Source organism: Podarcis gaigeae (assembly GCF_964106915.1).
Source record: "Podarcis gaigeae genome assembly, chromosome: 1".
Classification (NCBI taxonomy): domain Eukaryota; kingdom Metazoa; phylum Chordata; class Lepidosauria; order Squamata; family Lacertidae; genus Podarcis; species Podarcis gaigeae.
Window position 1 is genome coordinate 98,761,236 of NC_139678.1, and position 27,742 is coordinate 98,788,977.

The following is a 27,742-nucleotide window of genomic DNA, read 5'->3' on the forward strand; positions in this document are numbered from 1 at the left end:
TGTAAGGTTTTAGAATATCAAACGATGCATTTATGTTTGGCATTTTTATAAACTTCAAGCTATTTAAATATAGACTTATTTATGAACTTCCTGACATGTCACCTTATTGTCATTATGTAGATAAATAGTAGTATAATATCCTGTCCTAATAATATAGCAATCGCATATCTGACACTATTTGAATACACTCATTAGCAAGACTACACAAAAGCTGCATTTTATTGCACAAATGAACCCTGAGATTAAGTATAAATTGTGAAATGTATATGGATGTGCATGATGTGAACCAATGAACTGTGGCCTGAAATGATGTCACAAAATGCGCAGCATTAAGTGGAAGGTTAAACCTACTTGCATCTCGGTTCATTAAACGCAGTTAAAGTGCAAATTCCCTCATTCTGACAGTAGTAATCACAAGGGTTCACTTTCTGGTCACAGCGCTGACTTTTAAATCCCACAGAGCATCTGCAGAATTTCAGTAAAATACAGCTAAATAAATAAATATTCTGCCTTTTTTTGCCGAACATTTTAAATGCATAGATAGTAGATAGATAGATATACACATTTGATGCTTAAACGTACAAGGAGAAAATATGCTCAGCATATCTATCTATGCACTAATTCAAGTGGGTACAAAGAGCAGTTATAACATATACTATGTAATTAAAGATGCCAATCACCCCTCTATCATTTCGAGTTAAAACTCTGAAAACTGTCAAAAGCAAAAAAAAAAAAAAAAAAAAAAGACCTGGATCAGCAAAAAATTCATTACCACCACACTTGGTAAGAAAAGAAGATAAAATGGCACAAGGAATTGATTGGGTGTAAAAATGTTCTAATGATTGTCAGATACAGCAGCATACTCACAGACAGACGGGTATGTTTGTCTCTGGATCCAACTGACATATACCACCATTGTAGCAATAACCATCACATAATTGACAACTGGATGCAATCTTTCCATTTGTGCAGCTATAGGGGAAACATCATTACTGTTAGATACACTATTACTGTTGAATGCAGATTCTAGAAACCAAAGTCACTGCCAAGCCATGTTGTTTACATTGTCAGTTATTTGATTGTACAAGGTTGAAAAAAAGATAATGCATAGGAAGGTCAGAAGCCCTTGGATAATAAATAAATATCCAAAGATAAGCAAATTGTTCATATCTGGATGGTCCTGACAGTTCCATAGTAAAACACATGCCAATTATCCTAATTGTGTGATATGAAAACAGCAGACTGACTTACTCATGCCCAGGTCCTTATTCTGAGATGAATGATTGAAAGATGTAAATTTATATCCAGGTAAGAACCAGACGCAGGTGGCGCTGTGGGTTAAAGCCTCAGCGCCTAGGGCTTGCCGATCGAAACGTCGGCGGTTCAAATCCCCGCGGCGGGGTGCGCTCCCATCGTTCGGTCCCAGCGCCTGCCAACCTAGCAGTTCGAAAGCACCCCTGGGTGCAAGTAGATAAATAGGGACCGCTTACTAGCGGGAAGGTAAACGGCGTTTCCGTGTGCGGCTCTGGCTCTGGCTCTGGCCAGAGCAGCGATGTCACGCTGGCCACGTGACCCGGAAGTGTCTCCGGACAGCGCTGGCCCCCGGCCTCTTGAGTGAGATGGGCGCACCAACCCCAGAGTCTGGCAAGACTGGCCCGTACGGGCAGGGGTACCTTTACCTTTACCTTTTAAGAACCAGAAGTCACTGATTAATATGTCACGTTTTTAGCAGGGAAGTGGAAGGTACTAATGATTTTCATCCCTCCCATTCACACAGAGACACACACACAATTTCCTGGGATATTTGTTCTTTTTGCCTTCTGGCTTGTTTTGAATCTCTGTGCTGATCGAAACAATTGGTATATATGTATATTTTAAAATCTCATATATATGGCACCAATCCAAGTTCAAGTATATTTGAACCACTGACTTGATACACAAGGAGTCAGTCATACTGTGTGCCACTATTTTGATACATGTTGATTAACTGTGCATGCATTGCACTAAAATATTTTCCTCCTATTTAACTATTTATCATAATGTAGACTTACTTGCACATTATGTCATCGCTTTCCTTGTCCAGAATGCACTGCCCTCCATGGCATTTTATACATTTGTCTGTTTCACACTTTGGACCTTCATATCGTAGAGGACAGACACATTCTACATTGCCATCATCAGCAATGGTGCAGGATTCAGAATTAACACAATAATGATGGCAAACATCTGCAATGAATGAACATTTTATACACTACAAGTAATAAAAATGGGATATATTGCTAAACACAGCATCTTAATAGATTGATTATACCAACAGCTTCTCTTGCAACACAAGGCAGTTCAATAAGTTAGCCAATGGTCTTTTTTCATTTATGACAAATAAGTCTTACCACTATTCCCTGAGTAAGCATTCAGTTTGGCTCACTGTGGTTGGCATGACCACAGAGTTCCATTGGAACTGCCTTTTCTATTACCTTTTTACCTGTTGGGCAGATGTGACAGGAATCACTAGGAATACCAACTATTTGATTCTCAGAAGATTGCTAAATGCACAGACCCTGTGTCTTCAATCTACAGCTTTGGGTTTTCTTTGGACAAACATGGGTATCACTTAGGTGTCAAGTAAAGTCATCTTCCATTAAGCTGCCCACTTATATACCTCATTAAACCCCTCCTTAATACAGGCCCATCCATAGAATTTGAAAACCCACTTAATATCTACCCATATTTTTGGCTGTGTTTGGCTAGTTGACACAGCTCCAACAATTTCCTCTACCTTCCACACTACTCTCAAGGATTGCCCTAACATTTTCCATTGCTACAGGATCAGCTATCAAGAGCTAGCATAGGGAAACTTTGCTTACATGGCAGTCGTCTTGGGTTTTAAAAACACAAGGCTATGCTCAAACCACTTTGCTTTCTCTTATAGACAAGGGTTTATTCTCTTCACTGTCTGTGAATGTGTTTATTATAATTGCTGTCCTGCATATATAATATATGGTAAATTTACATTAGTTACTGTGCATTTGGTTTGTATGGACTTTCTCTTATAATAAGTCATGCTTTTGTGTCAGTCTGTGAGTGTGTGTAGGTAAGGGGTGGCGTAGGTACACATTTAGGACAGTGTGCAGTGGTTTCCACACACAAGCTGAGGTATTGTGACTAGCTCAAGGTCACTCAGTGAGCTTCATGCTGGTGCAGAAATTTGAACCCTGGCCTCCCATCCTCACTGTATACCACACTGACGCTCTCTCTCAAAATTTTGATTTAAAATTTTACTCCACTCCTATTCAAGGGCTAATACTACTGGCCTGCATTGCAAGATTATTGTAAAATTACTCCAACAATGCATGAGGAACATACTAAGGCCATAATGGTGTTGTAAGTGTTGTTTATTATAATGAATAAGTGATAAGATACATAAGCCTATTTGGAGGTAATTGTTCTCTACTATAAGCCACAAAGTCTAATATATATCTAGGCAACAACTGTTTACAATAAAGAATTCTCAAATCCTTGGAAGCTTTAAATAAATAGCACCCCTTCCTTCTCCTTACTTTTATTTGCTCATTAATGGATTTAGTTTATCTGAAATATGCTGTTATTTTAGACTATGTCAGCAGACATTCAAATCTGATAATCAACACACAGTGTAGCGAGTACCCTTAAATTTACATTTAAATGAATTCTTTTTTAAAAAATGATGTTTGCAGAAGCAGTCAACCAGAAACAATTTGTCTGGCTTTTGAGTAAGCCTAAAGTAAATATTTTTTTTCCTTAATCTGTGTGTCTGTCTGCATTGATTTATGTACTATATTGTTTTCAAATACCCAACTGAAGTTATTTTAGGATCCATAGAGTTTATTCAATACCAAGAAGAACAGAATCACCATTATTGCTGGGGGTTTTTCATTAAAAGCTTTGTATTTATTTAATAGTCTGCCTACTATAAATGTGCTCAATGAAAATTCTATTTAAGATGCATGTGATTTTCTTTCTTTTGCTGTTTGACAGATCTAGTTGTACAAATGAAATACTTTAGTATAATATAATAATTCATTGTATCAGAATTGTTCCAAGGTTTTCTTCTGGCTCTTCCAATTTTACAGTATTTGTAAGAAAAATTTAAATACTTCATGGCTCTGAATCTTTTTATTAGTTTACAACTTTGTTTTTGTGCTTTTTATTAATGGTGCATGTTGTGATTTAAATATGGGCATAGCCAGGATTTTTGTTGGGGGGCAGAACCTCAAATTTGTATTGATTTTGATTGATTTAGGCGGGTAGCTGTCCCCCCTAAATTATGGCTGTAACAAGTTACATGCCATGATGTGGATACAATTAAAAATATAAATAAGAGCCTCCTCTTTGAAGGTTATGAAAACAATGCAAGGCACAGAAAGCACTTTCTCAGAGGATGGCTCAAAAAACTCTGGAATGCTATGTCCAGTGTGTATTCATTCCTGCTTATTTTAGAAAGCTTTGTAAAGCTGGTTTCAGCAGGCCTTTCGGGAGCTTTAAAATTGTACACAATAGCACTGGCTGCTATTTTGATTGTCTGATTAGGGTAGCTTTTATTACAACGTAAATTTTAATTATACAGTTTTATTCTAGAAGAAGCTGTCGTTTTTTTAAATAAAAAAAATGCAGGTCATGCAGGTTGCTATTCATGTTTTAAACTTGCAAAGCTTTAAGTTTGCTGCCTTATATTGATAATACTTACAATATTGGCATCTGTCACCAGTATATTCAGGCTGACAATGGCAACGGGGCTGATTTCCAGCAGTGACAGTGCAGGTCCCCCCATTTTGGCAAAAATTATCACAAACTGTTTTGTTGCAGTTTGGACCTGTAAACCCCACTGTACAGCTGCATGTAGGCCTTCCTAGAAGACAGAAATTGAATTTGTAAAACTAAGTATGCATTTTTGACTGAAAAATATATAAGTGCAGTTAAGAGGGGGAAAAGTATGTTACAGACCAATTATCATTCATGCCACGTACAACTAAACATTTTATAATTACTACTCAAATAAAGGAAATTTAAATTTAATAACATTAGCAGAAAGAACAACAGCAGATCCATAAGTGAAATGGAGGAACAATAAGTGATTTTGGCCCCTGTTTCTGTTACACAAATATAAAATTCTAAATTTTCTTCTTGAATTCATTTAACATTTAAGGGTTATGAAGTATGGTTTTGTGTGTGTGTTTGCTGAAAAGAATGCACAGGGCCTCAATGAGGCACTTCTTGATTAGGGATCTAGTGCCTTAAAAGACAGCCAATTCATTTTAAATGTGCGCTTCATTATTACAAAATAAGCAGCTGGAACTATGATACAATGTTGTAGCATCCCTACCCCCTAAGACAGGACCTATGGCCCACAGGTCTAATGAGGCACATTGGGCAAACTACACTCACTAAATTACTCTGGTGGTATCACCAACCACAATACTGTAGAGGAGTCTGCGCCTTTTGGCACTTCTAGCTTGGTGGAACTCAATGCCCTATTTGACTTAGTGATTGTTTATATTATATTCTTTCCTTTCTACCGAGTTTCCATTTATGCCCACTCTGTCAATGATGTCATCCAAGACCAAGGTCTCCATTTCATCCATCTTGGTATAGAGGCTTCTAGCATTAGCATATACAGACTTATAAACAGTGTCTCCCTTCAAGGGATAAAAACGAGAGCTTTCTATAGAAATAAGTGTTGACTTGTGCTGCAGTTGGGATTGGGAATCAGTGAGTCCGCCATCCCCTCACAAAAAGCCTTCTGCAAAATGTGAGGTTCCCCTGAGCCTCCTTCAGCATTGTGGGTGTTTCTGTTTTGGGCACACAGGTGTGGCACTCTCAGCTGATAACTGGTAACAAAATGTAAGATTCCAGCTTCAACATTCAATCCTATTCATGTGTATTTAGGAGTAAGTCCCATTCAGTTCAATGATACTTACTCCCAGGTAACTCTGAGCTCCTGCTTCTCCGTGATCCCCTTTCCCTCTCAGCTCCTCATACCACAACTGACCCCATCTTTGTCCTTTGAGGGATTTGCATGTCCATGGTTTAACAAGGAGAGTAGAAGGCAGGACAGTCAGCTTCTGCCCTCCCCCTATTTGTTACAAATATGTGGATCTAATCCTACATGTTAATGAGTTCAATAAATTTATTTCTACTGTTGTATTTTGGACACTAATTCTTGAAAAAGTAAAGTACATTTTTCATAAACTTTTGCTATTGTTAGTATTGCAGCTTTAGGTTTTAATTATGTTTGTCAGAGCTACGCTTTTAATTAACAGATGACATTTTCTCCGGTCACTTATAATAGTTCAATACAACTGTCACAAATTTATACATTTTAATTAAAACTGCCCCAAACTCTACTTACATGTTGTCCACAGAGGAATTTACCAAAGGGCTTAACTGTAAGTAAGCCACTAATGAATAAATCTAAGAGTTGCCGGTGAGATTTGTTTAACAAATTAACATTTGTATCCAGATAATGAAGATCTATAATTTACAAGGTTGTGTAGCACAATTTTAACCCCCAGCACACTATGAATATTAACTTGCAATTTGCCTAATTGTTTACTTATTGTTATACCAAGTAATATGTCTGATCCACTGAATGACAGGTGCAGTATCATTTGTAGACCTCCCTGTTCTGCCTGACATGAAATGGGAAAGGGCCCCTGAATTGCATTCCTGTCTCCAAAGGGGAGACCCTTTTTAATTAAGCCTTGCTGCCAGTTTTGGGTGCTCTATATTCTATTCGCAACATTTTTTTCTTGGGGCGCATTGGAAGAATCCATAGATATGGAAGCTATTCCTGTGCATGTATATTCTTTTATCAGGATTATTTATGCCTGTATAATGCATGCACATTTGGATATTTGATTTTAATATATTTTTAGTATGTATCTGAATCAAAATACATGGCACAGTAACAATAGTAATAATAATATAACTTCAAAATTGTGTATTTCATCAACTACTGAAACTTTTTAAAAAACAACCTTTCACTGAAAAATGGTATAAATACTCACCAAGGACAGAAGCTACACAGGTTCCTCCATTTTGGCAATAGTTGTTACAGTGGTTAGTTTCACATCTTTCCCCTGAATAACTTGGCCAACAGTAACATCTTTGATCACCCTTTTCATTAATAACACACCTTCCTCCGTTTTCACAAGTCAGCTTACATGTATCATCTGTACTTAAAGCATAAACATGCAGATCAAATTCCTATAAATGTTAATTCAGGCATTGAAAGAAAATGAATGCTAGAATGATGTGAATCATGTGATCTATAAGCATTTCAGAAATCTTGCAAAATGTGCACATTTGCCTTTACAAATAAAGCATGTCAGCTACTTTTCACCTTGGTAAAAATATGCATTGATGCAACAGGCATGATTTTGTACATTAGTGCCTCCTAACACGGTTACATTTCCATATCCATAACATGATATGGCTGTAGGAAATAATAATATTTCTTGCTCTGATCTATTATACGATGACTGAAATGAATGTGCAATCTCAGATTTTAGCAGAGAAGCACAAGTCAGAGTTAACACTTTTCAATACTCCATGCATTTCATGCAATTTAGTAAGTTTTTTCTGAAGTTGTTACAGTTTTTGAAATGTTACAGTTTTTCAAAACGCATCCATTCGTTCAGGCATAGGCAAACTCAGCCCTCAAATGTTTTTGGGACCAGTGGTCAGGGATGATGGGTGTTGTAGTCCAAAACATCTGGAGGGCAAAGTTTGCCTATTCCTGCATTAGTTCTTAGACCTTTATATACAAAACCATAGGAACTGAAATTCTGCAAGGTTCTCCTGTTGGCCATTTGCCAAAAAGGAGACAAATAAGTTAGCAGCTGTACATTCATAATCTTATTCACCTTTTCTTCAGTAAATTATAATACCCACCTAAAATGCTCAAATCACTGCATGTTCCATTAAACAATGACTTTCCTTCAGGACATACACAAGCGGCACCTGAAGGGTTGAGTAAACAGAGGAACTCGCAGGTAAACTCCAAACAAGGATTGAGTGCTGTTTGAAGAGGGAGGAAAATCAGAAATGCATAAATGGATTATTTCTGAAATAAAGAATAAACAAATATGCCAAGGCCTTAAATTAATTAAGAGTCATGCCCTGAACAAATCTCTATGAATCAACTTGTGCTTTATATAATTAGCATGCACTTAATTCCAGAAATAGTATTTTTGTCAGTGAATATTTTCTGAAGCAATCTGCTGTTCTATTACTATTTTAATAAGTATTAATAACAGTTGTCAACTAATTAAGATTAATATTCTTTTAAAATCCTGTAATGCAGAAAATCAGAAACTCTGATACAGAAAAATGACAGGTTGGAGAATTTTCTTAGAAAACAATCCAGTCAAAATAATTTTTTAAGTGTATTGATTTCAACAGGAGGCATTAAAGCACATGACCGACAACACAATCATACACCTGTCTCTCCAGATTAAGTTCAATAGGACTTGCTTCTGAGTTGATATGTTTAAGACTGAATTGTATCTCTCTTAATTATATAACTGGGCAACCATTGCATAAATGAAAACAAAGCTGAGGCCCCTCTTGAGCAGTGGTCACATTTCAGCTGCATGGGCTGTGGTACTGAGGAGCATTAGCTTTGGTACTTTGCTGCATATGTTTACTTACTTGTAACATCCTAGACCCTTTCTCCTAATGCTTTAATATCTTTATATTCCTCCTTTTGTGCATTCATCTCCATAGTTATCATGTGGTAGGGCTGAGCATAACATGTGAGGAATTATAATATTTGATAGCAGGTCATATAAATATCTTAAGCTCTCCAACTGGGTTCTGTGCTTACAGAAGTAACTACAACCAGTTTGAGAAGAATAATTTATATTTATTCCACAGTTCAATAGGTGTGCATCAATCACTCTATCTGTTACGTTTCAAGCACTTAGAAATATATTTATAATTAACTAAGAGAATGTTTTAAGACCCTAAATTGTGTATTATCTCTGCTTAATCAAAATATAAAAGTCCCAGTAGACTTTTCAGAATAAAAAGAACACTAAACCTAAGTGCTTTGGCTAGGTATCAAAATGGGCAATTAGTTTTCCCAACTTAAAATTCTTCTTTCACTATAACTATTGGGAGTAATCTTCTTCACTTTGTATGATATGCTGTGGTAAAATAAAAAAATGATGTATTCTTATGTCTGAAGTATTTATACAGAATAGATTTTTTTTAGTTAACGGTGCTTTGTAAAATGAAAGACTTTTTCATTTAAAAGACAGTTTATTTTTAAAAATATTTCAACAAATTTACTTGGAAAATACAATACAGTCAGTCCAAAGATAAGTTTATCTTAATTAAATTTTTTTCGCAGACATACCTGGCAACTGAATTATGACTATTACAAGATAACAAAGCCAATTAATTAGCAACATTAAAAGTGCACACCCAACTCTTTGGTGAATATCAGTGCTCGATGGGAAGACCCAAAATCAGACAAACTGCATTGAGGAAAGAAGGCAGTTGGTCTTTTATTGCAAGTGTACTGGTTACACCTTTAGGTTTTTTCCCCATGAAATGCTTTCTACCCTTCTCTTCTCTTCCCCCTTTTCTCATCAACCATAATACACTTGGCTACCAGTATCAGTTAAATAACAATCTGCACCACACAAAGTTAGATCCAGTGGATCCACTCATCCCCAGGATGCCAGAAAAGAACTCACTTGAGTACACGTTGCCGGCATGCATAACACCTATGAAGTTGCGTGTTCAGACCCAGAGACCTCCCTTCTAAATAAAGACACATTTGACTCAAATTTTAGTTTTGGCTTTTGGCAGACTTTAGGCCACAACTTTATTGATTACAGAAAAGTGAGTGGTTGCATAGGCTCTGGTTCGACTAGCTCCCTACACCCTTGCAGGTAGCGCTGACCCAGAGCTCTAAAATAGGTCAGCTAAGGGTGAACACCTGAGGAAGGTGAAAAGCCTGGGAGCAGACTCTGTTCACTCCCCAGATGCTCCCCTGGACTCAGGCACAACCCCCTTTCAGGGGTTGACCAAACCAAGTTGAGTCCCTCGATTCCTTTAACGGAATACCCTTCACATAGGGATGGTGAGACCGTTCTCCCATCCCTATCCCATGAACCAGTGCCTGTCCACAACCTTACAAGTTGTGACGATTTGCTACATGGCAGGTGAAACCCAAATGGCCACAGCCAATCAGCCAAGTGGGAAAATTCCTGCCATGCCCCTGTCCTAATGACAGACAGCACACAACAGCATAGCAAGGTCAATCGCAAAAGGCCCTAAAATTAGGGACAGCTGGGTGGGTGTTCCGATGCATGAGCTGAAAGAGGAAGATCTGGGTCACTTGCATGGGTTTATATAGGTCCTTCAATCCGTTTAGACTGCAACCCCATTGGCCAGATTGAAACCCAGCATCGAGGAACCTACCTACTGGGTGCTGTGGCTATCCAATAGACCCACCCACAACCAAGAGGTCAGTCTCCAGATCTCACCGCAACATGTGCCCTCTTTTAGGGAGGACACGATCTACCACTTGTTCTCATATATATATATTCCATATACAATGTCTTAAATTTATAAAGATCTTAAAATATTGTATTGAAAAGTAACAAAATATACTCACAGTATGTTTGTTTGTAGCGATGTGAAATCAAGGCACTTTTTGTCTTATCTGTCTCCGTATTTAGATATTCTACAGAGCCGTGACCAAATTTTTGTACTCTAAATGCACCATTTTTAGGTCCTGCTCCATATATATAATTTTCAAAAATATCAATTCTATGGGGATGGAGTAATCCTTGAAGAAGAAGAAATGTGCACATGTCAATTTAGATGCTATCATCTGATAACAACATATTGCTAGTTGATATAAGCAGAATTTGGTGTGCCCAAGCGATGAAGGATTTACATGATTTCCTTGCTAGAGATAGTCATGCATCAATCTGCTGCAGGATTCTGGAGGAATGTATCAGGAGACAAATACTGATTACAGTGGTACCTCTAGTTATGAACTTAATTTGTTCCGGAGCTCCGTTCTTAACCCGAAACTGTTCTTAACCTGAAGCGTGCTTTCGCTAATGGGGCGTCTTGCTGCTGCTGTGCCGCCGGCACACAATTTCCATTCTCATCCTGGGGCAAAATTCTCAACTCAAGGTAACTCTTCCAGCTTAGCGAAGTTTGTAACCTGAAGTGTTTGTAACTCGAGGCATTTGTAACTCAAGGTACCACTGTATTTGGAGTGCATCACAGCCCTCATCATAGAGTGCTTTCTTTGCCACTGTTAGGTTTGGCACAGATCTGGTGGATGGTTGACCTTCTGGGAGGACCACTGTCCTTTGGGCAGGGGAACTCAAGAAGTGTAGTATTCAAGCCTAAGGCTGCTAAGGACTTGTAAAGGTAGGTAGTGGGCGTTCTAGGGACTGTTCCTCTGAGATGTCCCCTTCACTCCATTCCTCTTCTTCCAGGTCTGCCAATTAGAATAGGTCTGTGGCCAGGAGAAGGAAGGGTGAGTGGGATTTGGGGATTCCCTGCAGCCCTGTCTCTTTGAAGTCAGAATAGATCAGGGAAAGGAGGAGGCCTGGCACCTCTAGCTTAGCCCCTGAGGGGCACCTTAGAGCTAAACAGTTTGTACTGAAGGAGTGGGAGAGGAGCCCATGCAAAGTGACTGCTTTGTTCAGGCAGGAGCAAAAAACTGATCGGGAGCTTCCCACTTTTCCAGGGAGTTTCTTCTTCTCCCTCATGACCAGAGCCACAGCCCAACCCCGTTATGCCAGGAGTAGATGTTCAAGTGTTACGTTCTAATAGTTTCAAAGACTCATAGATGTACCAATACCCAAGAATATCCTGTTCGTATCTTTAGCCTAACTTTGTTTTTTACTTTAGCCTAACTTTGTCTAAATTATAATTTGAAAACTTGTTTTTCAAGCACAATGACCAAATGCTGCAGACTTATCTATAAAATTAAATGTATTTGCATGGTGCAAAGAATCTGGTTTACTGCCTGTAGAATATAAATTACTTTGGGGCAGAATTCACTGAATCCCGTTTTGTGCTGCCATAGATTGCAATAACTGTTTCCAAGACAGTAACTAGTTTTTAAAAGATGAAATAAAATTTAATGCAGCATTTTGATATCCAATGTGATTCAGTTTAGGGTCTGTGGCCACTTGATTCAAACTATACATACCTTGCTTACTGGTCACACATATGACCAAATCAGATCCATCAAAAAGGACACTTCCAATTACAGATAATTCAAAATCAGCCCAGAACAAGCGCTGACTGAAGAGATCAACTACAAGACCTGCAAAAAACAACATTTTTGTCAAAATAATTCTCTTGAAAAATAGTAAGAAAAGAAAAATAGCACATACTTGCTACATAGCAACAACAGAAAGGGCAAACACAGTTTTAGAAGTTTGCTTATAAGGTTAGGTTTATATATATATTTATATAAGCATGTGTCAGTAATAGTTAACTAAATTTTTCACGGAGTAGAGCCATTGAAATTAATGAAGCTAACTTATCCATGTTCATTAATTTCAGTGGGCCCACTCTGTGCAAAACTTCATTGAATACTAGCCAGTATTTTTACTCTGTGTCAGTCCTCATATCCAGTACTGCGTAACACCATAAAGTGATCCAAAGAAGATCCAAACTACCTTTACTTTTGTATAACTTTTCAGCACAGGCTATGTGCAATTGAACAAAAATTCCTGGAACCAACTTTAGCTAATAAACTAGCTGAATCTTCTTGCATTATAACCTACTGATCATTTAATCTGGTTAGCAATGCTGATTTCACTTATTCAGCTATAATCATCCTGGAATTGGTATATATTCTCTGGATTAGGCTTGCGACTATAATGGGTATGACAACCATCTAGTCCAGACTTTGGTCAAACTTTGATAGAATGGCATGCAAAGAACTGTAGTAGGAAGTTCTCAATCATTTCATCCATGCAATATGCTGCTGGTTGCTTATTGTGTGATCTCATGCATGTCCTTGAGTTCAATGGGACTCACTTCCAATTAAATGTATAGAGGATTGCAGTTCTAGGTTTATAAATGAGTATTGGAAGATACACTTTCTTTGACAGCAATATGTACTGTAATTGCTGCATTGTTGATTCATCCATGATAAGAGCACTTATATGGCCAGTTAAGAACAGTAGTAATCAATATTATTGACAATTCAAAGAGTGGTTCCACTCTTTCCTATGGGACTGGTTCCAGAAAATAGCACTGACTGACCACTTGAAAGCTGTGGTGCATGGTCCCTCAAAGATCTAGTCCCCCATGTTATTTAAAATATATATGAAATTGTTGGAAGTGGTCATAAAGAGATTTGGTGTGAGCTGTCACCAGAACATATGTTGATGAATCTACTGGAATAATGTGAAACACTGCAGGTGCTTAATTGGTGCTTGGAGGCTGAACGAGAGCTAATAAGCAGAATCCTTGATTCTTCTACCTCCCCCTATGCTATCCTGTCTGCAACTTGAGATTCACCAGGGAGACCATTTATTCCATCATCTAACAAATACGGTCTCTTAATAAGGCCTTTTTGGTGTTTGCACTCAGATTGTGGAGCACACTTCCCCATAGATTAGAACGGTGACAGCATTAGCTAGTTTTTGGTGTCAGGTGAAAATATTTATTTTGGGCTTTTACATAAACAACATTGGTCTTTGTATCAGAGTGTGACAACAAGGGGATCATGTATATTATTTTACATAGTGATGCGCTTGCTGAATATTTTATGTTTGTTTTTATGTTGCTGTATTTTTGTCTTGTTGTGTGACCTGCCCTGAGATCATCTATTGATGAAAGTTAGGAATCAATTAATTAAAGAACATTCCCTTTTCCCCTTTTTGTTTTTTTCATTGGCTTGCTGCACTGCAGAGCTAAGGTCCGTTTGGATACTGCAAACCTCTATATATAATTCACACCAAAAAAAATTTGATGAGAAGCTACCTCTATTATTAATGTGTGTCTGCTAACATAGTGTTGATCCTATGCACATTTCTTCACAGTTTATAAATATTAGCATTTCTAAGACTGGGGTGGAAAACCTTTGTCCCTCCAGATGTTGCTGGACTGCAATTCCCACTGTCACTGACCATTGGCCAGGCACACTGGGGGTGATGGGGCTGTAGTCAAACAATATCTGGAGGTCCACAGCTTCCAAGAACAATGATGAACTGTGCCTTATCAGCCTGTAGGCAATGACATTACAGTGAAATCTAATAGGCCATGGTTTAGTAAGGAATGATTAAATGATTACTTTGATGATCTGAGTCATGTTAAGAGCTGCAGATGGTAAAAACATTTGAACCATAAAATGGTTTAATTTCTTGCTGCTGCTGTAACAATTTGACATTTTATAAGAATGAAAGGGTTTTTTATTATTTCTACTGAGGTAATAAGCGTAAATCAAATACTGCAAGTTATATATAGCAACAAAAGATCTTCTGAAAGTACAAAATTGATCTTCCACCTGGAGAAAAAGAGGAAATTGTGAAAGGCTTAATTCTGGATAGGTGAAAGAGATACATATCTGCAGCCTCAAAAAATGACAGGGGGACAAAAGGAAAGGAATGATGCCATCCGGTGCAGCTTACAGTGGTCTGCTGAATGGGACGTAATGCAGAATCAGCACCTTCAACACCTCTGAATGAACTACAGGATGTCTTAATTATTCTTAGCCGAATTAGAATGCATTAAACATAATTCTAATTTGGGTCAGAATATTTAAAATATATCAACCATTTTTAACTTACGTAGTACGTGTATCCTTGTGACAGACTAAAAAATCATTCAACACATCGAGTCTTTGGAAAAGAATTTACATTAAGGGAGGGTATAATAAATCAATGTTTTCTGTACCTGTTGGTCTTTGCAAATTTTTTTGTACTAATATCCTCCTCAAGGTCCCATCCATTGCTGCTTCTTCTATGTGAGAATGGTCTCCAATTACTGTCCAGTACATCATGCTGGAAAGACCAAATACGAAATCACTTTCGACTGACAAGCGTACATAATGCTAAACAGGAGAGGATGCCAACTGAACTTTGTCATTATCTTCTGTTGGTTTCAACTAAGAATGCAAACATTTTCTTTTGAACATCAACTCCAGTGGATCAGAATAACATCCTATATGCCAAACATTAAATGCAGATGCCCTAGCATTTACCATAATCATGTAAAGGCATCTTGCACCCTATAAATAGGAGGGCCCAAACCTGTACAAGCAGGCATTCTATGGCAGCGGTAAAGAGTACAGAGAGCGATTTGGCTCAGCACTGTGCAAAGTATATCTCATATTGGCACAAATACATGATATCTAGAGATCCATTGGATGTTGTTTGCCAGTGAGTAGTTTTGATCATACATGGTGATGTCTCTGCCACCATATTATGACACTGCCTGGCAATGACACAAGTGATCCTTACCCTGCAATTGCCAGTCAGTGGTGACCTCTTAATACATTGTGTGTTCCCTTGTTCACTACTGTGTTTCCTCCTGAGCTACCATCATTTAAAGGTTTCCTTGGCTACGATTTGTTGTTGAGGCATGCTTTGTTTTTCCAGGTACATTCCAGTTTGGTTGAATTAATCACATTCTCTGTTATTCTAACTTTGAGGGGTAGGGTTCTGTTAAATAAATGTGCATGATTCCTGTGTACATATTCTCTTTTTGCCTCTGACCAGGATCCATCCTACAAGTTCCATATTTTCAACTGGGCTTTGGGTTGCTGTTTCTTAAACAGCACTACCCAGTATGGTACAGGGAGTCTGCTGTTCAACAACAACAACAACAAAAACCCTGTAAAATAATTATACTAAACCTTTGAGCTAGTCTGAAGTACGTAAGTTCTCTGGAGCCACACTTCTGTCACTAGAATTGTGTCTGTTTTTAAAAGTGAGGTTCAAAAAAAACTTTTTTAAACTTCATTTAAAGCTTGAGTAGGACCTATTTGACTCAGGTGAACCACTTAACATATTATTCACACAGGCTGTTGTGTACAGGATATGTCTTAGCATTGGCTGAATATGTAGCTTAGAATGTGGAGGAAATATGTGTAACAATTATTTTCCACATTCTGAACAAAAGTCATCCAAGACACAGAAACCACACTGAATGATCTAGTAAGATAAATTTCCTAAAGCCAACGATAACATGTACAAAGTTAGGTTTTAAACTCATAGAACAAAAATAGATCAAAGGTCTTCTTAACAACCTACCCTTTGGGAGGATTTACTGCAATTGCATATGGTTCTCCTGCCATATTTGTAAGGAGCCTTGTGCAGTTTGGTCCATTTATCTGTCCTACATTGATGGAATATCTTAAACTTGTCCAGTGAGTTGTATAATAGCTGAACCAGTGCATTCTAGAATGATCAGTCCAGTAAATATTTCCAGCTATCCAGTCAACAGCAATATCTCTAGGCCTTTTGAATTCAGGACACTAGGAAAAAACACATCAGATTTTAAATTTAAAATGGCATATATTTCTCATATTTTAAAACTAACATTTTAGTACTGAGTTCAAATGAACGTTTGAAATAAAGAATTGAAAAGGCGTTAATTTCAATAGCCTGCAATATCATACAATTAAACATGGAAAGATCAGTGTTAACAAACATCTTCTGAGGTTTAACATCAGTAGTCACCAAAGCTGCTCCACTTTTTTTTTTTTTGCAAGTTCCATATGACAATAAATTGCTGTAGGGAAAATATGAATAATAGGTAGGAGGGTTGCCAGATGGTTGCTTTGTGATATGTCACAATCTGCAAGCTTTCCATCCCACAGCACAACAGGTAGCTATTTAGGCACCTGTGCTTTGTGGTGTCCAGAAAACATTCATTATGGATTTTGCTAATAACTGTAAATGAATAATTGGCAGCTACTGAGGTACCATGCAGCAGCAATGAAGCAGTCGGGAGGTGGAACCCAACAGACAATGAAAGCAAGACAGACAACAAGTAGCCCAAAAGTGGGATGATGGAGGAAAAGTCTAGCAAAATCTCCAGGTGATGAAAGAGCAAATGGGATGCAGCAGCTCTGTATGCAAAAGCATAGAAGAGGAGGTAGCAGTCCCAGGACGATCATGTTTGCTCAGCTCACTAAGTTTAGACACTACCAGACAAGCAGTTCAGGAGCCCAGTTTTTCATTGTAGGGAGCATAAATTGGTAAAGAACATTCCTTGAAACTGCAGATCGTTCTATATCAAGCCTGCACATTTCGTGATCCAGCAAATGGTTTTTAGCCTACTGGTGCTATATTTTGATCTGTCAAAATTCTTAACAATTTTCTTTTTGCAATTCAGCCAAGTAGAAAAAAATAGATATTTTATTTATCAAGCTCCTGATGGTTGTATAAAGCACAGGGAAGACGTGCTTTATCTGATGATCAGACCCCGAACTAAGTATTCTTGTTTATAGCCCTGACCCTTCCCCTAGAATGTTTCCCTCTCAATTTTTCAGGTATACCACTGCTAGTGAACGTATTATATTGTTTCAAAAATGAACAAAAAACCAACAAAAAACCAACCAGAATAATATCTTTGCATTCAAAGTGATATATTGTACACAGAAAACATTTAAAGAAATTATTTTCAGTTCAATCTCCAGGTGATATGATAAGCACTGCATGGGGAAGTGTGTGTGTACACACCCAGACCCAGACACCCACCCTTAATCCTTGAAAAATGAGAAAACTACCCTCCCTATTTAAATTGAGTATTAAAGAAAAACTCACAATATCATCATAACAGTGTTGCTTTGAGATCATCACATGGGCAATGACTTTATCTAAAGAATTGGGCTTCTGCTGTATTCCAGGCTTTTGCATTAGATAATCTGAGTTCTTCTGTTACTCATAAATGCCTTCAATTATTTGCATAAGAGACATGGATCTGATATATGATAGTAACAAAGGCCTAATGGTAGTATTGTTTGGCCCAACAGTTTCCAAAATACACGGACCAAAATTGAGTTTGAATTTAGAGGACTAGCCATAAAACATGCAAATTGGATAACAATTTCCAAACATATTTGAACACACTTCAATAGCAGCAAGTCTTTGTTCAATAACTACAAATAAATATAAAAAATAGGCCTGGATCCTCTTAACTCTATTCCTTGCCACCTTGATGACCTCGATGTGCTTTTCTCCAACCACCAATACACTGTGCTTTTTCTCTCTACTGCTAACCCCACCGTCCCCTGCTGCTTCTTTGCTCTGATTTACCCAGGATCTATGCTGCTTTGCAACACAGAAGCAGGTCACTGGGCTTTTGTTTTGGTTGCATGTAACATTTAGTTATTTTTTAAAAAATTATCATAGATTCCCCTGAAGTCTTAAGCTGAATGACTGAAGTCTGTCAGCTGAAATAACCTGAGGGAGGTTTTGTGATTGACAACATGCTTTATTTATGTTTGAAGTTTTATTAGTCTCTTTATTTGAATTATTTATATGCCACCCTGGGAAGGCAGCACAAATGAAAAGGCGCTTTCTATGGTCACAACCCACCTAACTTCAAAACGTAGAGGGATTCAGTGGAGGATCTGTGAAGATTATCATAACATTCAGCTGGTTCATGTCAGAGGAGGCAGTCCTTTATGTTCAGAATGAAAAACAAACCCCAGCAGGAGCCCCCTTCGTATTATTACTAACCTAGGCTAATTTGAATAGTAGGTAATCAATCTTGATTAATGGGGACTTTTTATATTTCAAAATTACCACATGTAGTATACAAAAACCAAGGGGAAAAATCCAGTTCCAAATTAAAAATGAGCAAAAATATATGCTTAGTTTACTTACTATCACACCATTACTGCTTTGTCTCCTTTCTCCCTCATGGATCTTTGTATAGAAAATGCCTCCTGGATTAAATTGAGTACTCCAAATTATAATTTCCCCTTGATAATATAGATCCATTCCAGTTATTCTTGAATTATGTTCAATGTGTGCAATCTGTTGATGAACATCACTGTAGTTGAATGGATATACAAAACCCAGGATATCAGTGTCATTAGCAATGTAGAGAACTTGATCTTCAGAGCCTGGAGATTATTGTAATGAAATACAAAAATAAAGTAAATTTCAGCTACTAAGAAGTAATGTGCTTCATGTATGTTAAATTTTCATATTTATTTGGATACTCCCGTTGCCATCCACACCCCACTTAGCTTTGGATACTTTTAAACCACACTGAAGTCAATGGGGCAGTTTCAAAATAATTCCAGAGGTAAGTGTAGTGTGGAATGAAACCCTATAAACGTATGGCCTTCCTACAAATAAAATATAATCTAATTTTAGCAACAAGTGTCTCATATGTAGGTATATTGAGTAACCTCCCCAGGATTATTGTTATGTGGGACTTCAACATTCAAGCCAAAACTGCCTTATCACAGTTGGCTAAGAATTTCATGACCACTGTGACAACCATCGGTCTTTCCCAGTACATTACTAGCCCTACATACAAAACAAGTGTTTGTCTTAGAGGAAAGTATATCCATACTCTTTTCATGGTCAGACCATTTTCAAGTGAGTTTTGTCTTACTGTGGCTACTTCTCTCTGTGGAGGTGTTTAGGCCCATTATGATGGCCCACTTCCAGAGATTTGTGGAAGCTGATCACTTCTTAAATGATCTTGGAGAGTTCCCAGTTAATACGACTGGTGCTCCTGTGGGAGCCCTAGTCTCAGTATAGAATGGTGAGATAGAGAAGGTGGTGTCCTTGCTGTATCAATGACTTTTGAGGCTATCAACCACAGTGTACTTCTGAGGTGGAAGTTTATCTCTTCTTAAACTGCATATTATATGACTTGGCATTCTGCACTTCAGTAGCAACAGTTCAAGGCTTTTCAATCTGGGATATGATACTGAGAAATAGCTGTTTCCATAAATGCATCTCTTTTCAAGCGTAAGAGATGCAAGCACAAAGCTGTAATTATCTCTTCACTTAGGGTGTTATTCTTTTCGGCGCGTATCAGAGATATAAATAGCAACACATGAAAGCAGTGCACTTGGACTGCAGAATAGGATGTACACCTCACACAAGCCGTTCATTCAGCATGGAGCCAGGTTTTAAGCAACTTGAGATATGCAGAACTGGGAGGGCTTGACTCCCATTGACTAGACTGTCCTGATGCACTGTTTCCATATGCATGGGGGGGGGGAGTGGGGGTAGGGATGGGGAGAAGGAATTCTCTGTTGAGTTGTACACGGATTCATTTGCTCCTGAGCACTGTGGACTTTTGTGGGAAAGGATCATGTCCAATATGTCAACTAGTATATTCAATTTGTTTTGTCATCTTACCTTTTGCAATGCAGCTGCTGTTTCTTTCCTTATAATTTTTTTCACAAGTACATTTGTATGATCCTTTCACATTGATACAAAGTTGGGAGCAGATGCCAAATATTGCACATTCATTGATATCTAGAAAAGAAAAGCCTTTATCATTTCTTTTTCAGTTCATTGTAGAAAGTCGTGACAGATAACCATAAAACTGCAACTAAGATTTTTAAAAGCCCAAAGCAATTCAACTGTTAAAAAAAGAAAGGAAAATAGCTATTAGCTCAGTCTACAGGTTTAACCTTAGACTCCTAGACTAAGCAAAAGATGCTCAGATTTGAGTTCTGGCATATTATTCTAGCTATTGAAAAGAGTTTAAGCAGTCAAGATGGGCAGTTGGCAACTTATAGGCCAACTTTCAGGACACCAAGTGTGAGGTTGTTCAAAACCAGTCCAAAGAATCTGTTAAAACTGAGTCTTCTGTAGTATAAAGTGTATAAATCAGCAATTCCAAGCTTAAATAATATGCATGGTTATATCTCAGAAGAAAAACAACCAGCAGTTTTGTCATGCTTTTTGCACAGAATGGCTTGATCTTCAAGTGAAGGCTATTCTCCATTCAGGCTGTTGGATGGCATGTTGTAAATGCAGCAACAATGGAAAAGAAAGGTTTCTTTGGTACAACAGTCTATGCTGCAAGTAGATAGCTCTCCTATAGGAATTAACTGCCTTGATTTTAGCTAATTTCACTAGCTCTTCTAGATCAGATATCCTGTGAACACAGTCTGCAGTTATATTTTGTATTTTCATAAAACATACAAATCCGAAAACATACTGGATTTTACAACTTGGAAAAAAAAATCCATTGCCATCAAAGAACTGTCTACCTTATGTAAAATGGTTCAATTACAAAAGTAGGGAAATGTTAGAAAACAGAGATAAATTGGGGAAGAAAGTTGGGCTGTAACTGTGTAAGAGCAACTTTGAAAGATGCCTTTCTCTCTAGCTTTCTTTCGCTTGGTCTCTGTTTTATTTCTGTTGCCTTCCATTGGGACTTTTATTCATTTGTTTATTTAATATATTTATCTATTGCAACATTCTTTTATCCTACCTTTAAAACTAGAGCAAAACCCCTTCATCTGTTTGCTACCTGATCTGCACCCTTACATCGTGCTATAGTCACATAATGAATGGAGTTCCTTTTTATTTACTTCGGACTGTCCCTCCTTCCCCCATGTTGAATTACGATGACCCAAATAAAATGCCAGACTTAGGTGTTCTCCCTAACTGCTTTTATTCATAAACCTATAGTTCCAGAGTTTATAAGCTTGGAAAAAATAAATTGCTTTCCTTGATGAGAAGAGTGTTGGTTGAGGTATGCAAATAAATGTGAGGTATAAATGCTATGAGGCTGCTGTCACAAAGGCATCCTGTGGGAAATGTGACACAAGGAAGGATACGATAGTCCCCTGTACAGTTGGGGAGTTACCCTCCTACGTGAAAGCAAGCCCCAATCTACCAATCTACCTCTCTCGTTCACTTTTCTGATGGTACCTCACTTGCCCACACACCAGATCAGTTAAGGAGCACGAGGCAGACTAATGCTGGTAGTCTCATAGATTCTGGGAATCCCTGCAATTAAGCACCTTCATTTCTGGAAAATTTGTGGTATTATTTATTTAAATCTGTATCTGTTAAGGGATGGGGACGCATAACAAAGACAGCCAAAATCTTAAGAATTTTGCAGGGGCTTAAAAACACAAAAAAATTATTATGAATGGTTAACTTCCTAGTTCAAAACAAAAGGTTTTGTTGTCATTAATTTCAGACCCCCAAAGTAGACATCTCATAACCATACTTGATTGTTATTTGTCAGCTGCTTCAGATTCATTGTAAATATATAACTTTGAACCTTTTTATTATTGAATTTCTGTTTTGTTATCTGTTTTTATACTACTATTTTACTGGTTTTTGTGTTGTAGCTCTGTTTCTATTATACTGTTCTACTGTTTTCAATTCATGTTTTTGTATACCACTTGGGGATTTTTAAATACTAAGTGGTTTAGAATGCTTTTGAATACGTAAAACAAAAATAATTGAAGGCCATCCTTTGACATTTAATGTTGCTATTCATTTTTATGGAATATTTTTGAACATAAGGATTTCAAAGCAGTTTCTACACAAATACCTTCACATTGCCAGTTCCTTCTGTTCCTTTGAAATCCAGGCTTACACTGACAGAAAAGAGGTGTTTTCGTTTTATTACAATATGCATCATCACCACAAGGGTTCACATTGTTTTCGCAGCTATATTCAGTTAAGCCTAAAAAGGAAATAACAAAAGATGCAAAATCAAATGGATTTTAGTTTATTTCCATGTTTGTTACAAAACATCCATAGCCAGTGTCTTCATTCAGAGCTGATGAAGAATTTTGTCTCCAAAGAAAGTCAGCTTTAATTTTTGTTTTGAAGTTAGTTAGTTCTGATATTGTATATGGTTGTATATACTGTAATGCCATGTTTCCAATCCTTCATGGTTTGCAGCATCAGGAATGAGAGCCATGCTCCAACCCCTTCCTTTCCCATAATCAGCTTGGTTATTACTTCCTTTGATAAAGCCATTTTTGAGTGAGCCCTCAAAACCAAGTTCAGTTTGTATTCTACATACATACATAAATTTATTTTTATACTGCCTTTCCATAGCTAAAACCATGCTCAAAGAGGTTTACAATGTGAAAAAATACATAATTGCAAACAATCAACAAACACCCCAGTCCAATAATCTGTTCAGGTGCGTCAGGTTTTGGAGCTGGAGTCAGTCAGGGCCCTGTCCTCCCAGGCCAGGTGGGGAAAGACCTGCAAGGCATGGAGAAGGTCTTCCAGGACTCACAGCCAAGCTTGTGTAAGCATGTTTTCCCCATCTCTTACTGCCCAGAAGCAATTAAAAATACATCCCTTCTAGAAAAAGCGTCACAATATTTTCCACTACAGTTTTATTTAAATAGGTTTATTAGTAGGAAAAAAGCAAACAAGAGATAGTGTCCAAGATGAATTTTGTAGAGCCAGTGTGGTGTAACGGTTAGAGTGTTGGACTATGACCTGGGAGACCAGGGTTCGAATCCCCACTCAGCCTTGAAGCTCATTGGGTGAATTTGAGCCAGTCACCATTTCTTAGCCTAATCTACCTCACATGGCTGTTGTGAGGAGGAAACAGGGAGGAGAACTGTGTACACTACCTTGAGCTCCTTGGAAGATAAAGACGGTATGTAAATGTAATAAATAAATAAATTTCTCTCAAGGCTAAATGCAATAATGGCTCTTCCACGCTCCCACTCATCCTGTTCCTATAAATATGCTGCTTCTCCCATAGCTTTCCCTGGGAAATCTGCTCCTTTCTGATGAATCAGAGCAAGCATTAATCTGAGGAAAACCCAATTGATGTTTGCTCCAATTTAGCGGTAAAGAGTGGATTTTCCTGAGTGAAAGTGGCAGGACGAGCAGCAAGGGAAGTGTGGGTGAGCCTTGTCAATGTATCTCATTTCCCTAAGACTGCTTCAGATTGCAGATTGGAAGCTGTGTTTGCAAAAGGGAAGTGAGTTATTTAAATCATTTTAATATAGATATTTATGTATTCCCCACATTTTAAACATACAACGCACTTTATGATCCTGATCAGCTAATAAATTAACAGGAGGAAACAATGTCAACTTTGGCTCAGTGGCCACTTTCACATATAAGCCAAACTCTGGTTTACTGGCACCATGTGAATGTACAGGCCCTTGGGTAAGGTCACAGAAGGTGTGCTCCTCTCCTAGCTGAGTTAGATACTGTTTGGTTCATGCTAATTTAAATTCTACAAGATTACACATAACAGGTTCTATACAATATAAAAACATGTTCTTTTTTATTATTCTGAGAATGGCAAGCTTTCAACTTCTAAATCAAACTTACTTGTTTTACAGCCTTGCTCATCGGAACCATCACCACAGTCATCAAACTGATCACACTCCAGTTCCACAGGTACACACCGCTTATTGCTACAAGCAAATTCATCCTTTTTACAAGGCCTTGCCTTATATGTACTTTTGTCTGCAAAATGTTACAAGAGAGCAATCAGATTTTTCTCCCTTTGATATGATTATCATTAATGGCACAAGTGCATTTAACAATGAAACATTACCAATAATAAAAAATACTGTTTCCTGGATATGTAGAAAGCTACTATATACTTGCAGCAGCCCATGAAACATTACAATCAGATTTCCATTTCTCCCACGGGAGAATTCAACATCCCAGGATGTGCATGCTACAATTGCCCAGAGAAATACATATTTCACACAACGGTGTCTGCACTTGCTGCTTCAAGAGGCGGCAAGAAAACGCAAAACTGAGAGGATGGAGCAGTGTGAGTTGGCATACACTCCCCTACCTCATTTTCTTGTTTTCCACTTGGGAGAATAGCTTGGCCCTCATTGTCAGGTTGTTTTCACTGAGTATCATGTGAAGCAAGGAGTGGAAAAAAGGAAGATGGAATATGCTGGTCCAGCCTATGGTCCTCCTGTGCTATGCCTACAAACAGCATTGAGTACCACTGCACTGTGTACAATATATAGGACACGAGACAGAAACTAGCAAAGGAGTGGTGGCTGTCATTACCACGCTGATGCTTTAGCTGCAGTCAGTTCTGCTACTCATTCCTTTAATTTCAGTTCTCTATTCCACTGTGAGTCAAGGCCTCACTCAATGAACCAGACATGACTTGGACAGTACAGACTTTGGTACTTATCAGGGCAAAATGATCACAATGATCCTATGAAGTCCAGGTGATTGTGTCAAAGACTTGGACTTTATGGGATATCCTTAACACGTAAGAGATGTTAGCATTTCACTGAATACAGTTGTTAGCCTTAGGATTATATATTGTGACTGCCCTGCTACCTACTTAAGTCTGCATACATAGCTCAGTTGGTAGAGCACAAACTCTTAAGCTAGGGGTCATTGGGCAAAGATTCTTGCATTGCAGGAAGCTAGAGAGGATGATCCTTATGGTCCCTTCCAACTCTGATTCTATGAATATCATCCAATTAACTGCTAATGGTCCCATACAGCTTGTCCCATTACTTAAGAACATGCTCTCACCCTGTAGGCCACCGAACCTATCAAGGACAGAACACAACGTCTGTGCAGTGTTGATGACAAGATATAATCCACACATTTTAGTATAGGTGCTGCCGAAGCAAGCACATAATCCACACATTTTATAAATAAAATGAGAACTTTGGTCTTATGATAATCCAAAAGGGGGAAAAAATACCCACCACAATGGTCTTCATCTGAGTCATCACCACAATCATCAATCCCATTACAAATCTGCTCACGTCTCAGACAGACTCGGTTATTTCTGCATCGGTAAGGCCTTGTTGGGGGACATGGAAATTTTACTGTGAAAAAGGGAGAGAGAGAACTAATATTATAATGCTCATTATGTATGGAATATATCCGCTTTGAATAGAGAGGTAAGTGATTACATGCCAGATATAACCTTGGATTGTATCCAGTGGTCCATGTGTGTAGTTCTGCTGTTGCAACGGGAGTTCCATTTGCACACTTCTACCCCACCCCTTGCTCAGGAAGTTTCCCCTTTCCTCCTACTCACCCTGGGGTGGGTTAGATGGGACAGGAGAGGAAGCACAAACTCAGCTGTGGACACAGAAGTCTGTTGTACCAGTAGATTTAAGGGATTCAGCCCCTTAAACTTTTAACCAGGCCTTTACTTTATGTATATACAGTGGTACCTTGAGTTACAAAGGCCTCAGGTTACAAACACTTCAGGCTACAAACTCCGCTAACCTGGAAGAGTTACCTCGAGTTGAGAACTTTGCCCCAGGATGAGAACGGAAATTGTGTGCCAGCGGCGCAGCGGCAGAAGGAGGCCCCATTAGCAAATGCACACCTCCGGTTAAGAACAGTTTCAGGTTAAGAACGGACCTCCAGAACAAATTAAGTTCGTAACTGGAGGTACCACTGTATTATGACTTTAAAGCTGCAAGATTTAGGAGAAAAAGTATTGCTGAAATGTTCTCACTTCAATGCTAGCTCAACTATCAAGAAAATCCTCTTGGAACGTTTGGAGGGACCATGCAACACTACTGTGTTTTAACTTGCTTCTTTCCAATGTAGTATTTGCAACGTTTACTATAAAGACATGGGCTGCATACACGCTATACCTTTAAAACACCTTCGAAACACATACTTCCCCTCAAATAATTCTGGGCTCTTCTGTTTAGCCCTTACAGAGTTACAATTCCCAGCAGATCACAGAATTCTTTAAGAAGGAAAATGTGCTTTGAATGTGCTTTAGCAATATTGGGTGGAATTCAACATAGCGCTAAGTGGGATATGCATGCGGGGAACAGGGTCACACAATGGGAATTTTCTACTGCTCCTGCTGCACACCCCCTAAACCATTTTTAGAGAGTGGAGTGTTGAGATTACACTCTGGGCTATCTGCAGCCACTCCAGATCTCCGAGCGTCCTCCGGTGAGCATAGCTCTGGAAAAGGCACCCTCCTCTTCTCCAGAGCACTCCAGCGACATAAACCAACTTGATTTATGCACACTAGCCTTTTCTTGACACAGCAAAAGAAAGAGGCATCATAGTTCTAAACTACTATTTATTTACGCTATATTACACAGACACAGAATCATGACGCTCTTTCTCAACCAGCTCCGAGAGAGAACAGGCAAAAATGAAAGCACATCACATAATACATACAGACAGGACTATATCTGGTTCTCATGCTTCCTCTCAGACAGACTGTGTGATTTTCACTAATCACAAAATGCAGCCTCGGAGGAGTGAAGTTGCTAACATGGGGATGGTTGGGGGGGGGGGAGATTACCATTGTGCAAGCAGACCTTGTTCTATGCACTCAACAACTTAGTTGAATCCTGCCCACAATGTGTACACAGTCATAAATACGTATGAAAACAAAACAAAACAAAACAAAACAAGTGACCAAGCAAAACACAAAATTGAGCAGTCGAAAGGTAGTCAAATCAACAAACCATACTGTAGGAAATGAAACTTACCACATATTTCAGGGAGTTCATCAGAGTTATCTCCACAGTCATCTTCTCCATCACAAACCCAAAAATGCAGTTTACAGAGTGAATTGTTGCAAAGAAACTCATCCGATCTACATATATTCCCCCCTGAAAAACACGGAAAAACCAAAATAGTTTATACATATATTTTTATGCTTTAATTGGGTGTATAATGTGTCTGTTATTTTTCTATAGGGGAGCTGTTATCTTGTTGTTTGTTTGTGCATTTGGGGACAGATGTATTGCTGTATGCCAGAGTCCTTTCTAATTCCTGGATCAAATAAGGAT

General features: G+C 38.3%; 1 protein-coding gene and 1 long non-coding RNA gene across 2 annotated transcripts in view; one reads left to right on the plus strand and one right to left on the minus strand.

The window, feature by feature from the left end:
• Window positions 1–24,393, plus strand: part of LOC310833855 — a 157,386-nt gene extending 132,993 nt beyond the window's left edge. The window contains exon 4 of the long non-coding RNA XR_014558966.1: window positions 24,311–24,393. This is a non-coding gene — a long non-coding RNA (uncharacterized lncRNA). The remainder of the gene's footprint in view (window positions 1–24,310) is intronic.
• LRP1B (LDL receptor related protein 1B) overlaps window positions 1–27,742 on the minus strand; it is a 755,078-nt gene that overhangs the window by 21,728 nt on the left and 705,608 nt on the right. The window contains exons 72-87 of the mRNA XM_083702321.1: window positions 27,440–27,562; window positions 25,667–25,789; window positions 24,300–24,437; window positions 22,537–22,671; window positions 20,373–20,492; window positions 18,873–19,114; window positions 16,290–16,513; window positions 14,932–15,038; window positions 12,230–12,346; window positions 10,667–10,840; window positions 7,930–8,055; window positions 7,044–7,208; window positions 4,724–4,885; window positions 2,052–2,226; window positions 868–972; window positions 352–465 (exon numbers count right to left, since the gene is read on the minus strand). Of these exons, the coding sequence (XP_083558447.1) occupies window positions 352–465; window positions 868–972; window positions 2,052–2,226; window positions 4,724–4,885; window positions 7,044–7,208; window positions 7,930–8,055; window positions 10,667–10,840; window positions 12,230–12,346; window positions 14,932–15,038; window positions 16,290–16,513; window positions 18,873–19,114; window positions 20,373–20,492; window positions 22,537–22,671; window positions 24,300–24,437; window positions 25,667–25,789; window positions 27,440–27,562 (2,350 nt within the window). The remainder of the gene's footprint in view (window positions 1–351; window positions 466–867; window positions 973–2,051; window positions 2,227–4,723; window positions 4,886–7,043; window positions 7,209–7,929; window positions 8,056–10,666; window positions 10,841–12,229; window positions 12,347–14,931; window positions 15,039–16,289; window positions 16,514–18,872; window positions 19,115–20,372; window positions 20,493–22,536; window positions 22,672–24,299; window positions 24,438–25,666; window positions 25,790–27,439; window positions 27,563–27,742) is intronic.